At 44.2% G+C, this 15080-nt stretch overlaps 1 protein-coding gene across 1 annotated transcript in view; it reads left to right on the top strand.

Moving 5' to 3' along the window:
• LOC126547191 (inactive peptidyl-prolyl cis-trans isomerase FKBP6-like) overlaps nt 1-14419 on the top strand; it is a 54916-nt gene extending 40497 nt beyond the window's left edge. The window contains exons 6-7 of the mRNA XM_050195086.3: nt 2535-2965; nt 13794-14419. Coding sequence (XP_050051043.1) covers nt 2535-2965; nt 13794-14064 — 702 coding nt within the window. The 3' untranslated portion in view covers nt 14065-14419. The remainder of the gene's footprint in view (nt 1-2534; nt 2966-13793) is intronic.
• Nucleotides 14420-15080: the final 661 nt, after the last annotated feature.

Here is a 15080-nt window from a genome sequence, read left to right as displayed (position 1 = left end):
ATGCTGTCTCGAGCGCCTGATCTAGCAGAGACCATTAAGACTTCGGACCAAGAGTATCAGGTTCTAGCCTATACATTGGTGCAAGCTTCAACTCCAAAGCCATCTGAGATAAGACACTGCACAGCCACTGATAGTGCACTCCAACTTGTAGCCTCGTACATCCAGAAAGGCTGGCCTGACAAGATCTCAAAAGTTCCAACACTTAAGCCCTACTGTTTAATCAAAAGCGAACTGTACACAACTGAATGCTTTCTCTGTTATGGTGAACGGCTTGTTGTGCCCCAGGCATGCCTAAAGGATGTACTCCCAACTTCCACATGACCGATCAAGGCATAGTCTCATGTAAGAATACCGCTCGCCAGAGTGTCTACTGGCCCAGAATAAGCCAGGACATTGAGCAGGTGATATCTAACTGCGAGGTCTGCCAATGCCATCAGCGAGCTAACCAGCGAGAACCACTCCTTGACAGAGAACTACTGACATGTCCGTGGGAGAAAATGGCAGTGGGCCTTTTCCACCACAATGGTGCTACTTATTTGCTTTTAGTCGACTGCTATTCTAAGTTTGTGGAGGTCAAGAAGATGTCAACAACTTCAGCCTCATCTGTCATCGTAGTGCTCAAGAATATGTATGCACGCTTTGGCATACCTTCAGAAGTCATGAGTGATCAAGGCCCTTCATTCGATTCCACTAGGTTCATAAACTTCAACAAGCAATGGGACATTGTCTACAAACCCACATCACCTATTTCCCTCGCTAAAATGGGCAGTCAAAAGCACTGTCCAAAGGCAAGGAACTCTTAGTGGTACTGATGAACCATAAAGCAAATCCAGTGAATGGCCTCCTGACCCCAGCAGAGATGCTTATGGGAAGGATAAGAATGTTTATTCCAGCCCATCCCAGTAATTTGTTACAGCACTACCCGCATAAGGTGCTCCAGAGAAAGCTTCAAACAAGGCAGCAGGCACAGCACAAGCACGCTGACCAGTATTCTTGAAATTTACCTCTGTTAGACAAGAACCTGCCGGTGTGGTTTTCGCATGGAAAAAAATGGGAGAAAGCAGTCATAATGCAGGTAGGCCCAGAGCCACAGAAGCATACTGTTAGAGCAGCCAGTGGTCAAGTGTACATGCACAACCAACCACCTACAAGTGCAACGCTACTTGGATCCCTAGGCAACACCTGAAGACTACTATCCTGTTGAGTCAACAAAAGAATATGAGGCACGCCATTCCTCACACCCAAGAGCTCTGCCTAACTGTACCTCATACCCGAGAACTGTGCAATCGCAAGAACTCCCAAAGAATACATGCTTCAAAAGTCCAGTGAGAATTCCTTCTAGGTTCCTCGTGTAGTAATCTGATTTTATTTTATTTAAATTTTTTTTGCCAGTAGTACGGTGGCATGTTAGGTAATTGCTAACGCCCCCTAGGTATCTGTTCGCTGCTTACATAATGAACCCCACTCCCAACATGGAGTAGACCAGAGCATGTCAACCTCTCACCATGGCGTCCGATGTCTCTCGTCTCATCTTTCATAATCCATAGCCATCCAGATATAACTGTCATGTCTGAGATTCTACTGTACTACCTTTCTTAGAAGTTTGTGTGCATGTAGTGTGCATTCATTGCCTAGCATCAGCTAATCAGAATATTTTTGCAATACTTGTTCATGTTATATTTATGGGTTTATTGGGCGTTCATACTACACTCAAACAAATGTACACCCTTTGGGGTGTATACTTGTCACACAACAATAATTGTCATCTGTCTTGCTTGCATTTCCTTTCTTGAAAACGCTGCACTCGCTACATTCCTGTCGAGAATGCTCTGTCATGCTGATAACGCACATGCCATTTGTGACTTGGAAGTACTGGGCTCGCAGCATTCAAGAAAGGAAATGCAGACAAAACAGATGACGTTTATTGTTTTGCGGCAAGATAGGACCCAAAGGGTGTAATTTTGCTTAAGAGTGTACCTGAGGGTGCTTAGAGAAGTGCAACCAAAACGTTAGGTTGGAAAGGCTGCACCTCTGAAGCATGCTGTGCCAGTCCACATTTCCTGTGCCATTGCTTCAGAAGGGAAAAAGTTCCAGAAAAATCTTCAGAGCAGATTTGCACTCTTGTTTATTGAATAGAGATCCTCAAAGCTTTCAGTTGAGTTCCCTTAATTTACATGTGTTATTTTGCATACCTATGTTTAAAAAGTCATAAAAGCATAGTTATAACAGGCTTGCATAGTTTCAACTTGAAAAACTATATGACTGGAACCAGTGAGCGTATTGTAGACAAGACACATTGAAGTATACATTCATGCATGTTGCTGCAGTGGCATAGGCAGAGTTATGGGCCTAACCCTTCCCTTCAAAATTCTCAAGCTAATGTGCGTAAATACAAGGATGTAGTATAGCATTAAATAACAACCCACTTGGAGCTATGCAAATTTTTTAAAAGAGGGTGTTAAATTGGTTTCTAGTTGATTTTTTTAATGGTTGTTTCATTTTTAGTGTATTACTCTCTTTTCCTCTTGTTTCAGAGGTGTATTGCCAAAAGGCGAATTGGCAACACCTTCTTTGAGCAGGGTGAACATCACCACGCAATCAGGAGCTACATGTCTGCTATAAGAGCCTTGGAAGATGCACGGACAAGCAATGAGGCAGAAGACAACGAACGTTCTGAAGTGCTGCTTATGCTTTACAACAATGTATCACTGTGTTTCATCAAGACAGGCAAAGCAGAGGCAGCTATTACATACGGGAAGCGAGCACTGCTGAGCCATCCTGACGATGCTCGTGCTCTCTACCGAGTTGGTGTAGGGCTCAAGATGACTGGTGAATTTGATAGTGCTGCTAAATACCTGCGGAAGGCTCTCCAAAAGCAACCAAACTCAACACATGTTGCACAACAGCTGCGCGACATAGACTGTTTGAAAAGGCAGCTCTTCACTAAAGAGAGTGACATGTGCAGGTAACTCACCACCATTTTTCCAAGCAGTGGCAGCTAAATCCAGTGTCTTTTTGCAAACCATTGAAGCAGGCATATATAGCCCCTTCAGGTGCTGTGTGCACAATCATGCACGCCAAGCTACACTTCATTTCACAAGTCGTTTATAGCACTGTCATGAGCTGCAGGACTCCTCCCTCGAGGTGTTTTCATCCGCACCGCATCGTCTGCTCAGTGGCTGTTGAATTTGCTGTATACGATGTGCATGCGCGAAGGCCCTTATATGTCACGTATGGCTGTATGATGTACCAAGCAAAAACAAGTCTCTAATCCCGCCCCATTAAGCAAATAGCTACTCCTGGAACTATATTCCACTGTGCAAGGATATTGCCTGTGTATGCCTCATACCTGCAGCAGTGCTGCAAACGACTTGCGAGGAGTATTGTGCATCAAAAGCAAAAGATGTAAATGTCTCGCATACAACTTGAGACACTTCTGATTTGACGTGTACTGTAAGTTTGGAAATCTGTGAAGTGTTTTAGTGAGACAAGTTGGAAAACTGATGGCTGAGTGTTTTACTCTTGGTTTCAGTATGTTATCACATAGTGGGTTCACTTCTTTCGTTGTTTTTCACGATGTTTTACATCAGCCATATCTTTCAAGTGGCTAGACAAGTGCTTTCGACGCATGGTAAAGATGAAATGCCTAGTTGATGTTTTCTTATCTGACATTCCTGTCGAGTTCTTGCCTGGAGTCCACAATCTGTAGCTGTATGTTTTTCAAAATTCGGAAGATGTAGAAAAATGTGGTGAATCTAAACTTTTGATGAACAAAATCAATTGATGCCTGAAGGTGATATTGTGACGTTCAGCAGTGTTGTTGGTATGGGGAAACCATGAGCTGTGGTTTAACTCTTTTGTTACCATTCCTATATAGAAATTGATCAAATTGTCCCAACTAGCCTCTAGTGCTCCTAGCACTTCTGGAATAGAATTACGCCAAATTTGCGCTTTGGTCGACAAGGCAACATAAGTTTTCAATGACAGCAGCAGTGAAGACACGGAAGCTTCTCTCGGGTTGTCAATTTTCCAATCCCACGTATAGACTGTTGTTCTAAAGATGTATCAAACAATGGTAGATGCTCATGAGTGCATGTAATTTTGATAATTGTGTTAGATTAATATCAAGTGCAACTTCCATTATGGGTTGCTTTTATCCATCAGTGCTTCAACAGTGTATCTACAAATTATTACAAGCAATCATTCCTGTCATGGGAGGTTTTCATTTTCGCACTCGATTTCAGACCAGCCTTCGACTGCAGCTTGATTAGCTGTCTAATCTCTTACATTTTGACCATCCCTGTGCAAGTGCGGCACGGTGTCTACCAACCGGGGAAAACCGGGAATTCTCGGGGATTTTTAAGTCTGGAGATACTCAGGGAAAACTTGGGAAAGCTGCGCTTCTATCAGGGAAAATGAGCCGTAATTTTGTTGAACGGGAACGAAAGTCGCCGTAGAGAGGAATCTTAACGAATCCTCTTTGGCGCCGTGTCGTCCGCTGGAGGAGTTGCCAGTGTACCGTCACGAACAGACTTTCCGGACATAATTCGGACGGCTTCGCGGCGCCACCTCGTCCCCCGTAGAGTCAATGTATAAGAACGTCTGAAATTTCTGACGCGAGAACCTTTCGCCGTCCGAGTTTTCGGACTTTTTGCCGTGACTGCCAGTCCGAAACAGCATTAATCAAAGCCACCACCACCGCTGCCAATTTGATTACCTTGCCGCTTCGAACTGGCGTTCTCGCACGCAGATCTGCTGGCAGCCGTAGCCACCACCGCGGCACCGCTAGGCCTAGCTGCTTCGACGTTCGCTATTAAGCTTCTTGCCGCTTTTTTTTTTTTTTTTCATTGAAAGAATTCGCCGCTGTCAGCAACGCCACTCCGCCTTTATGGTCCTCGCGATTTGTTTCGAAGCTCGGAAAGCACGGCGCGTTGCATAATGCCGGTTTCCGAAAGTCAGCTTCGCCTCAGTACAGCAATGTTACGTGGTGAACCATACTCGAAAATATTGCGGTGAAGCATAACAAGCGTGGTAATGGGACAATCCGCCTTTTGCGATGCATTGTGGCGCTATCGTGCGGTGGCCACGAGAAACAATTTGGCAGGCGCTGCCGACAGCCGCCCAACGCGAGATTCGCGACCAAACAAGCAGCGTGTGAGGGAAGACCGAAACAACGTGTACGCGCCGTCATATTTTGTCATCGTCAGCTAGCGATCGAGCACGCTGGTGAATGCTTTGTACTTGGACGTTTCTTCAGCTTGACGAATGGCCTGGAAGAGCTTCGGCAACGCTTTGCAAGCTCCGCCTTTACCTGAAACTGCTGCACTTGTGGCGCAAAGTGAATAAGTATTAAAACAGTATGAGTACGTACAGCGACGCATGCCCCGAATAGGGCATGAGGTGCAGTTCTTAGGGCGAATATCACGTTTCACCACTGCATGGCTTGCTTTGCGTGTCATGTGCTCGGCGTGCATACATACACAGGCAGTGGGAAGAACAACAGAATTCCAAGTTGCATACGTTATTTACCCACATAAGCTGTGTGTACATCTACAAAAAGGCAAAAAAAAGGGTCAGAATGACGAAAATCGGTGATGACCCCTGTTTGTGGGGTGCCTGTCTTCCTCTTAGACCGCGCCACCGTACGAACATAGCGGCGGACCGCGTCCTTTTTCTGAACTGGTGCATGTACACAAACATCGTCGGTATTGTCATGTATTAGTGACGGCAAAGAACACAGTAGCAATACTGTGAATGACGAAACTATTATTGGCCGAACCTGTACCCACCAAAACTTAACGCACAACGATAGCAGCAAACACAGTCGGCGATCGCCGAAAATCTGATCTGCCGGTCTAGCGCGTCGTCTTCTATACACGAGCGATCGAACATTCGAGAATAATCGCTGGTGCCAGCGTGCCTTCCAGAAACTTCTACACCATTCGCGTGGCGCATATATGCAATCAGATTATGCAAGGTGCAGTGACAACAGACTGCGGATAGAACAATCAATAACATTCGAGAAACTTTCGATACTTGCGGGCACGTCCCGCGCTGAGCGATAACATTTGTTTGACGGTGAAAAGCGGTCACCTGAAAAAGATAGGTCACGTGTCAATATGAAGTCCCGATGTCTGGGCGACAGCAAAGGCGGCCCTGAAATGTGTCAGTTCCACAGTAATTAAGATGACGCACAGGAAAATGAGCCTTAGTACATACCGTACAACATCCCGATTCGCTAAGCGAACATAAAAGCTTTCTGCAAGTAAATATTATTTGCTGCCGACAAGAATGACAACACGACCACTCGCAACAATTGCTAACTAGCACTATCAGCTACTTCCACAGTGTACGCTGTTTCCCACGTCAGCCCGGCAATGCAGGTGAGCTTGGCTCCGACATAGAACCACGCCGACATCACGAGCATTCGCTGAGCATTTATAAAGCTTCAAGTGTGCACGGTGTGAAGTTGCGAAATGACGGCGTTCTAGCCGTCACAGAGAGCATAGAGAGCATAGAAGAAAAAAAGAGAATAGAGCATACACAGAGAGCATAGAAGAAAAAAACTAAGAAAGAATACCTAGCGGTTCACTCAACCAGGTGGCGCGAGCTCAGAGATCGTTTGTTTCGCTAGCTAAAACATACATTTGCGTCTTTGTTGAGATTATTCGTATGAGTCAGTAATGACAAAAACAGAGAGGTAAACTACATACCTGTCACAAAGTGCAGCCCTAATCCAGGCGTCACGGCGCTGTCGATCGCGTTTTACCTGCGGAAATCGGAAAATCCGCATTGCGCTGCTGGGATGGTCACGGGAGGTGCAGCCGTAAACGAGCCACGACATTGGCATCACGCCAAATTTCTATGGCAATAATGTTCAAAAGGCGTTCCATGCGCGCGGCAGCGAAAATGGCAAGGCTGACAAGTGAGTGAAAGAACTTTATTGGAGTTCCAGCGAGGACGCGAGCTCGTCGCGCACCCAGCTTGTCCCACGTCGCGACTGGCAGATCTAGCCTACCGTCCCGGTCACGGGCACGCCGGACAGCCAGGATTTGCTCAAGCGGGGCTACGCAAATGCGAATCCCATTCCTCCTTGCTGAACTTGGGGTACTCGGCCCACACTCCCGGAGCATGTGTGCTAGTGTGGATATCTGCCCGCTGGACGGACAGGCGTCGTCGTGATATAGGTCCGGGTAAACTGTGTAGAACGGCAAGACACGGATGTATGTGCTGGTCTGTAGAGTCTAAGAAAAACGGCTAGCGCCCTATTCCACCGACAAGTGACGCGCCTGCCACGGCCGTACTCCACTTACTCGGAGGAGAGAGTCGAGTCCGGCCGTGCGCCTGCCAAATTGCTTCGGCCCTCAGCCGCTAGGGTGCTGCGCATGCGCAGCTCGGCGTCGCAAAAGGCGGATTGTCATGGGACACAGTATGTATTCCTTAATTATACACGCGTGCACCCGCCATCTCCTGTCACAGTACGAGCACCGATATGCCTAATTAGTGTAGTGGCAGGCCTCCCGAGCTTTTTCGGATATGCCTGCGGCGATTTGAGCCCTTAAAGGGACACTAAAGGCAAACATTAAGTCAAGCTAAAATGATAGATTAGTGCTCGAGGATCTCTAAGGTGTCAATATTATCGCGAACAGAGTCTTTATAATCTAGAAATTGAGGTAAATGCAGGATATGATTAAAGACTCCCCAGGAACATTCAAGTACTTGCCCAATGACGAATTAAAGTTAAATTCTGTCACTAGTACTCAACAACTCGTTGCAAAAATCATCCTTGTATTGTATTATAAGACGAAGTAAAATGCTACTTGGCCAGTTCTATTAAATTTTTAGAAAAAAGAACTCATTGAATTTGCTGTTGACGACGACGCGGGCGGTCGAAAGGTTTTATTTTCGCGCAACTCTGCGCTGCCCACACTTTTGCATTTCAGTAGTTTCGTTATTGCGTAATGCTGTGCTGGTTCTGCTGGCTCGTGAAACTCGCACAAACTGCAAGTAGCAGAGAATTCGACTTCCATGTGGTGTCGCGGGATGGCCGAATGGTCTACGCCACTTCACCAAAAAGCAGCTGCAGCGGCGAATCCACTGCTCTGTCTTGGCTCGGTACCGCCGTTTGTTGGGTGCCGTTTTACTCACCAACAGCAGCAAAGAGCGGTGCTGGCGTATGCAACGTCACTCGCCCGGTTGGGTGGCGGAAGATTTGAATTTAGAAAAAGGTATTTGGGTCCTTCATATGCAATTTTCTCGTAAACTAAGTCTTTTGTTGGCACGAAACAAGCGTTGCGAGGTTTCTGGAATGGTATTTAAACAGTCCACGTTGACTTAGTTTTTGCCTTTAGTGTCCCTTTAAAGGGACCCTGCACCAAGTCTGGCCATTTTGAGCTGACAAGTGCCGTGCATACTATGCACGCTAACGATTGTGTCTGCTAAGTATTACATCGCTACGCGCCGTGGAAAGAGCTGAAATTTAAACCGAATGCTGTCTGCCCTTCTCCTCATGGGCACCGTGTTCCCAGTTGGAGAGCGGACATAATCGCACAAGTACGCTTACATATATCGTACTGCTGTGACGTTACTCGTAGTGACACGCGACTTCGAGAATTATTCAAGGCAAGGTTCGTTATTTGTGTAATCTGTTGCTTCAATTGACGAATTAAAATTCAGAGAAGTAATAAAACACACAAACCGAATGTCCGCGTGTTCTTGTTCTACTTCGCACCGCTGCAAGAGATATGTACTTCCGTTTCGTCTGCATGTTCCCATGTTGTGCAGTCACGTGCGCAGACGAGAGTATGTTATTTTCTACAATGTTCAATCGTGCGATCATGCTCTATGATCCGCTTGCATCTTCCTCAGTATTCACGTAGCACTGGCTTATACCACTAGTAAGGCATTCTCGTGCACAGCATGCAAAATTGTGTGCTGCACGAAACGAGACAAACTGAACAGCTCGCATGCGACGCCATCAGCAGAAGTGCACCGCACAGCAAGAAAAGCAACGGGGAAAAAAAAAAATGAAGGCAGGCGTGTGATGTATGCATCACGCAATCCTCGGGCTCCGGTATAGCAGATTGCAGGGAAAGAATTTCGCTTGCAGAGGCTAGACCGGGCAAATGGAAAGATTGTCTCACTTGGCAGTGGCCCTCGCCTCCTGAAATCATGGGTTCGCAGCACTGAAATATTTCTATCTCGGGTATCAATGAACCAATTAAAAAAATTCTCACAGCAGAACGCTCCCTATAGGGCACGTAACAACCTCCAGCGTATGACTGAAATTTGCTATGTGGCCTAGTCAGGGGCCCTTTAAGGGCAGCAAAAGACATGCATTCATTTTTTCGAACTGCCCGATTCGGACGTTTTCGCGGCCTCTAGGGAGTTCGAAAAATTGGACATTGACTGTACAACTGACTAAGACAATGCTTCAAATGGTCCATGGAGCGAACGCGTGGCCAAAGGACGAAAACAGAAACGACCTACGCATTGAGGAATGAACGGGAAAGGAAGTGACCCACAGCTTCTTTGGAGGAGCTTGAGCTCAAAAAACAAAATGTTGGCTGACGGCAAGATGCAGGTGTCCCTCATCCAAACCAAAATAAACTCTTTAAAGCAGTGAAACACAACACTGAGGCATTGTGCGTGGGCTGAGAGTATGTCAGGACAGTTGAGGTTTACTTACCAACTGTTGAAAGAGAATCTCACTTCTCGCAAATTTCAGGCTTCATACCAATGAGCTTGCCATCAGTTGACAGGAATTGCTGATATCGAAAAAATAAGCTTCTGTATGCATCTCCTTTTTATTCGTATTTGAGAACGTGCGACTCGATTTGCGATGGTATTTACCTTTTTTTTAAGATATCTTATTTGCTGTGCATTTTACTAACCCTGCCCTTCTCTTTTCTTTTTGAATCAAATAAACACTAGTCTTTACTATTCTAACTGTATTAAGTCGTTTTTTTTTTACCATACTTACTAGATAGTGGCAGCATCGGGCGACATGGTGTCAACCTGTCTTGACATAAAACGAAGTTCTGTGTCACTCAGGGAAAACCTGCAAAGCTCAGGGAATTTAAAAATGTCAACTTGCTAGACACCCTGGTGCCCTTATTCTTTACTGTACTTCACATTACTGTGCAGCACTGTAAAGGAACTGAACAAAGCATGTGGAGGCTTCAGCAGTTGAACACACGTTAGACCACTGTGCTTGCACAGAAAAGCTGATTTAATGCAATAATAAAGCATGATGAGGCTTCTCCAGCTCCCTGACCTGACAGCCATTGCTTCACAAGCCTAAAGAAGGAAGTAAAAGAAAGGATACAGGTGCTTGCTACAATGCGTAAAAACAAATGATCCCCGTATAAAAGGAAGTGGCCCGTATAAAAGGAAGTGGCCCGTTTTTACATTAGCAAAGCTGCTGCTTTCCGGCATAGCATGGACATCACTATGACGCCAACAGATCTTCACAATTTTTTTTTAGTGGTCTGACTTACTTTGCTTGTAGACTTACAAAAATCTTAACTGCAAACCATTTTCTTGCCCTTCAGACAGGCATAGAAAATAAAACTGCAGCACAACCTCATTGATACGTTTCTGTTTGCTATGTTTTCTTGGCTTTTACGCTCTGAAGCACCAGTCTTGTGTGATTTCCATAGAGCCATGCGTATTTGCTTCTTGTTAAGTTTTTATTCACATTTGTCATGTCAGAGATCTTCCGCGGCACATCACCAATGCAGCATCATCCATCAGCAGTGTCTACATTGACTGCCATTGTCGTCGCTGAAAACAGTCGCCAGAACCTTTCGTGCAATTCAGAGGGATTGCAATCGCCGTGTTCAGATTCCCGTCGCACTGCGATCTCAGCACGGCTCACGAAGTTAATAGCCAATAGGCTCTGAATGAAGGCAAGGTGTTGCCCACATCTGCAGGTGTCTCGTGACGAAAAACACCTTGCACGGTTACTTCGATATATACAAGGATGCACGGAAACTGAGAAAGTGCTATGAGGGCTCAAAAAGTTACCGTTATTGATGATTTGACCTAAGCGCCAGATGTACACTTCATTTAGTGTGATTCACAGCTATGACCACTACAACATAATGAAGCAATAACAAGCTTTATTGTGGGTTTTCCCAATAGTTTGTCAGCTTTTTATTCCACCTGAAATAAGGTTTTATGTGTGAGTTAGTTCTATCTCGTTATCTGCAGTGCTGTCGGGCAGGAATTATCGGATGTTAAGCTTTCTATGATCATATTTTCTTTTTCCATGGTTCCCTAAATAATTTATTAGCAGGATTTTGCTGCAAAAGAACAAATACAAGGCTACTTCAAGGTGCATAATTGCTTGCACTTTATTCCCATGTTTATTATGCACCCTGTGCTCAGGTTGTTATTGCAAAAGCCTTTTTTTACTTGAGTGATATTGATGGTGGTGATTTCTTGTGCTGTATAGAGTTTAATCACATTAATTAGAACCCAACTAATTCATTTGAACTGGCGTCGGTGATCTTGTCAAAATAGTGTATTTAAATGTGCAAAACTGATTTGTAATTAGAACGCGTGTTTGTGACGGTTAATTTTAACATACTGTGTTGCCGACTACGCTCTCAGCAGTGTGCCGATTCATGTGGCGGCACTTCCGATCCGGTGGTGCGACCATGCGTTGGCTGCTGCTCTTGTCTCTCATTGCAAGTACTGTCTTTTGGTGCATATAACCTGCACCGAAAATTCAAACTATTTGACAGTATAGTCAGGGTGTAGGTTATACGCAAATTCTGCCTTGAGGTATGGCTTCACAGCAGCAAAAATTTTGCCTAGAAGTGTGGATTCACGACAATGTCGCTTGTGCTGCTGTGAAGCCTCACTTCCGGAACTCATCATACATCTGTTAGCTCAGTGCACATGCGTCGCCTAACGCAGTGCTGCACTTAAGTCCTACATTCAATGAGCATCATTTAATACGAACTGAAATTTGAACATACCCTATTTTCAGGCCCTTTTTAGTTAAAATTATCGAGATTCGACTGTACTTACAATTGGAAAGGGAAAGACTAAATCGTTGACCAGATTAACCTTTAACACCAGAACTTTAATTCAGGTTCGTTATAGTGCATTTCGTTGGCTTTAAATCTACTTATGTGCATGTTCCTAGGAAAAAACAGGTTAAAAATGAGCCTGTTTGTATTTTCTACACTCCCAGTGATGTAATTTGAGCCGATTGTGAGTGAGGTGCTATTGGAACTGTGGAATGCCTTAGGCTTGGCTGAGCTTCATAACAGAGACTGGTCTGCTTGACTTTCCTGCACTTTTTTCAGAAGTTGATTGCGCTGTTCCATGCTCATGCAGTGCCAGTTCACAAGTACAGCCACAGTGTGACACTAAAGTTTTCTGGAAACTAATGCAAAAGTGCCGATGTTGTGCCGGTCTTCTGCATTCTCCTCTTGTGCCTTTCATTGCTGGTGTTGACCTGCGTGTGCTGCGATTGTATTACGAATGCCCACTTTTGTCAAATTTGCAGCTGCCGTGCAGTCTCTGCCAGCAATCCCACAGCAAAATTGAGCAGTATAACGGTCTAGTTGCAATGGAAAAAAAATCTTATACCTCGATATTGTGAAGAGGTAGTAAGAAAATATTTTGAATTCCAGTTCAAGCTCCTTTTCTGCCTGTCTCTGGACACATTCAAAGGCCACATACAAATACTGGCTTCTCTCGTGGACATGGATGCCAGTGTTGCCCATTAATGACGCAATTTCTGTCAGTACGCCATTCAGCAGCGTGGCCATATTTCTTGCAGCATTGTCTGCTGCTATGGCGCCAGAGAAATTGTCTGCTGCTTTGGCACTGCACAATTCTGGCACTGAGAATTGCAGTAGTGCAGAAAGTTCAGGAACTGAGTCTGAACTTTACCTGCACTTTTTGGAACAACCAACACTGTACGGAGAGTGCCACACTTGCACTGATGTGACGTGCAGCACTGCCTGAACAAGTTCATGTCGTGCAGGCAAATCGAACATGCCTATTGTCAGCTAATTAGTGTCAACCAAATGTAGGTGGACGAGGATATGCCTGCATGCAAAGCATTCAGCACAGGCTCTCTTGGCAATATATGGGAAGCTAGCATCGAAAATGGAGTGCCTTTTTTGCATGCAAAGGATGATGCCAGCTTGCAAACTATTTCACCCTAGTGTTTATAAATGTAGGCTTCCAGGCACATCCGTGCACTTTACATAGCACATTACATAGTTTCAATTTCACTCTCTGGCCTGGAGTCAAGGCGCCATATTAGATACAAATTGTACATCACAGGAGTTAGCACTGAAAGCAGTCCAGGGACGAGATAATGTAACAATTCCATTTCAATTCATGTACTTTATACCAGCCCAAGTGAAGTTTCCCGTAAAACCATTGATCAGCATGTTACTTGAGATTGGTGGGTGGTGCGACTTTTATTTTTTTTTTAAGCCTTACACATACAAATATATAGTACTATAAGTGCACATTCTATTAAAAAATTAAGTGAAAAGAATGACACAGGACTGACAGTTGACAAAAATGTCATGGTAGTAAGGTGGAATTTAAGAGAATGTTATATAATATTGTTAGCTAGAAACCTTGCTGGTTTTTTTTAACTACTGCAGATTTTTAACAAGAATGCACAGGTGTCTGAGTTAGTCAGTGCTGTGTTAGCTCCATGCATTTTGAATGTGTGAGACTTTATGTATATGCTTAAACCTCATATACCACCTTTATGGCAACTGAGCTTATATGGTTTTTCTTTCATTTTACAGGAGAATGTTCAATAATGGAAAAAGTAGTACTGCAGAAGAGGAGGCAAAGCGTATTGTTGCTATGGAGAGGTCTGGTGTGACCCCAAAGATGAAAATCAGCATACGTGAGCGCCTGGAGAAGTTCAAGCAATCACCATCTAGTACTCCTATAACCTTCACAGCTGGATTCAGCGATGCACATTTTGATTATATTCGTGCTGTTTCAAGAAGTTTGGGGCTAAGGTGTGAGGACTTGCCAGAGGAAGGTGTCAAAGTACTCCACATCGAATAAGTTTCATGTTCCATTATTTACTTATGGTTTTGGAACACATCAGGACACTTTTTTTTTTGCACTTCATTGCCTCTTAAGAAAGCTGGCTTTATTTAATTTTGTGTGTTAATGTAAACACAAATATTCTGTGGAGGTGAATAAAGCTCTATCTGTCATTCATAATTGTTACTTGCTTATATCCACCAGCATCTACAGTGTTATAATTCAAGAACTGGTTGCCATTAAAATCTTACTGTAAGTTGTGTGGTTTGAAGAACTCTGTAGTACAAATGGACATAAAATTATCTAATGACTACCAGAAAGTGCCGCACTTCTGTACTAGTCTGCCAACATGCATTAAAATTTTTTGAATCTATGAGCTTGTCTGAGGATCACAAGAGCAGCTTGGGCTCGGTACATTAAATACATGATGGTACAGTTTTATTCTAATGTGATTGCCTGAGAGGTGAACACAGTGTTTGTAAGTTTATCCTTAAATCATGGGATGTCATTAAGTAAATCATTTGCAAATCCACAAGGTTGTGGAAGTTTCATGATAGTGAAAAATAGCATTTCACCCAAAAGTGGGACAAAACTACAAAGGAAACCTTGGGGATGAAGCTTAACATTGTTTGCAGATTTCTGCAGAATTTATTTGCTTATTTGATGTTTCTGCACTTGAGTATTCCATTAATTTGTTTGCCCTACCATATGCTAGCTGCCTAATTGATAAATTGACCTTCAAACCTTCGGACTGGGAGATTTTCAACTGTAAAGCTCTCTAAGCACAGGTCTCTTTTGTAGCTTTGCATTACTTTCAGGTAGATAACAATTTTTCCCTTTCATTACAGAATGTGATGCAGCATTTTATAACACCATGAAACAGTATAATGGAGTTAGGGCAGTAGCATTCAGGCAAGTCCGTTGAAATTAGGGAAAGCTTTCATGCAGCCAGACTTCACTATGACCTGAGAAAGTATTCCACATTTGCTAATTAGTTATGTACAGTCAACCACAAGATTCTACGGAACACTAGA

The sequence above is a fragment of the Dermacentor andersoni genome, chromosome 1 (genome assembly GCF_023375885.2).
Source record: "Dermacentor andersoni chromosome 1, qqDerAnde1_hic_scaffold, whole genome shotgun sequence".
Lineage (NCBI taxonomy): Eukaryota > Metazoa > Arthropoda > Arachnida > Ixodida > Ixodidae > Dermacentor > Dermacentor andersoni.
Note: the sequence above shows the minus strand (reverse complement) of the source record. Positions and strands in the feature narration are given on the sequence as shown.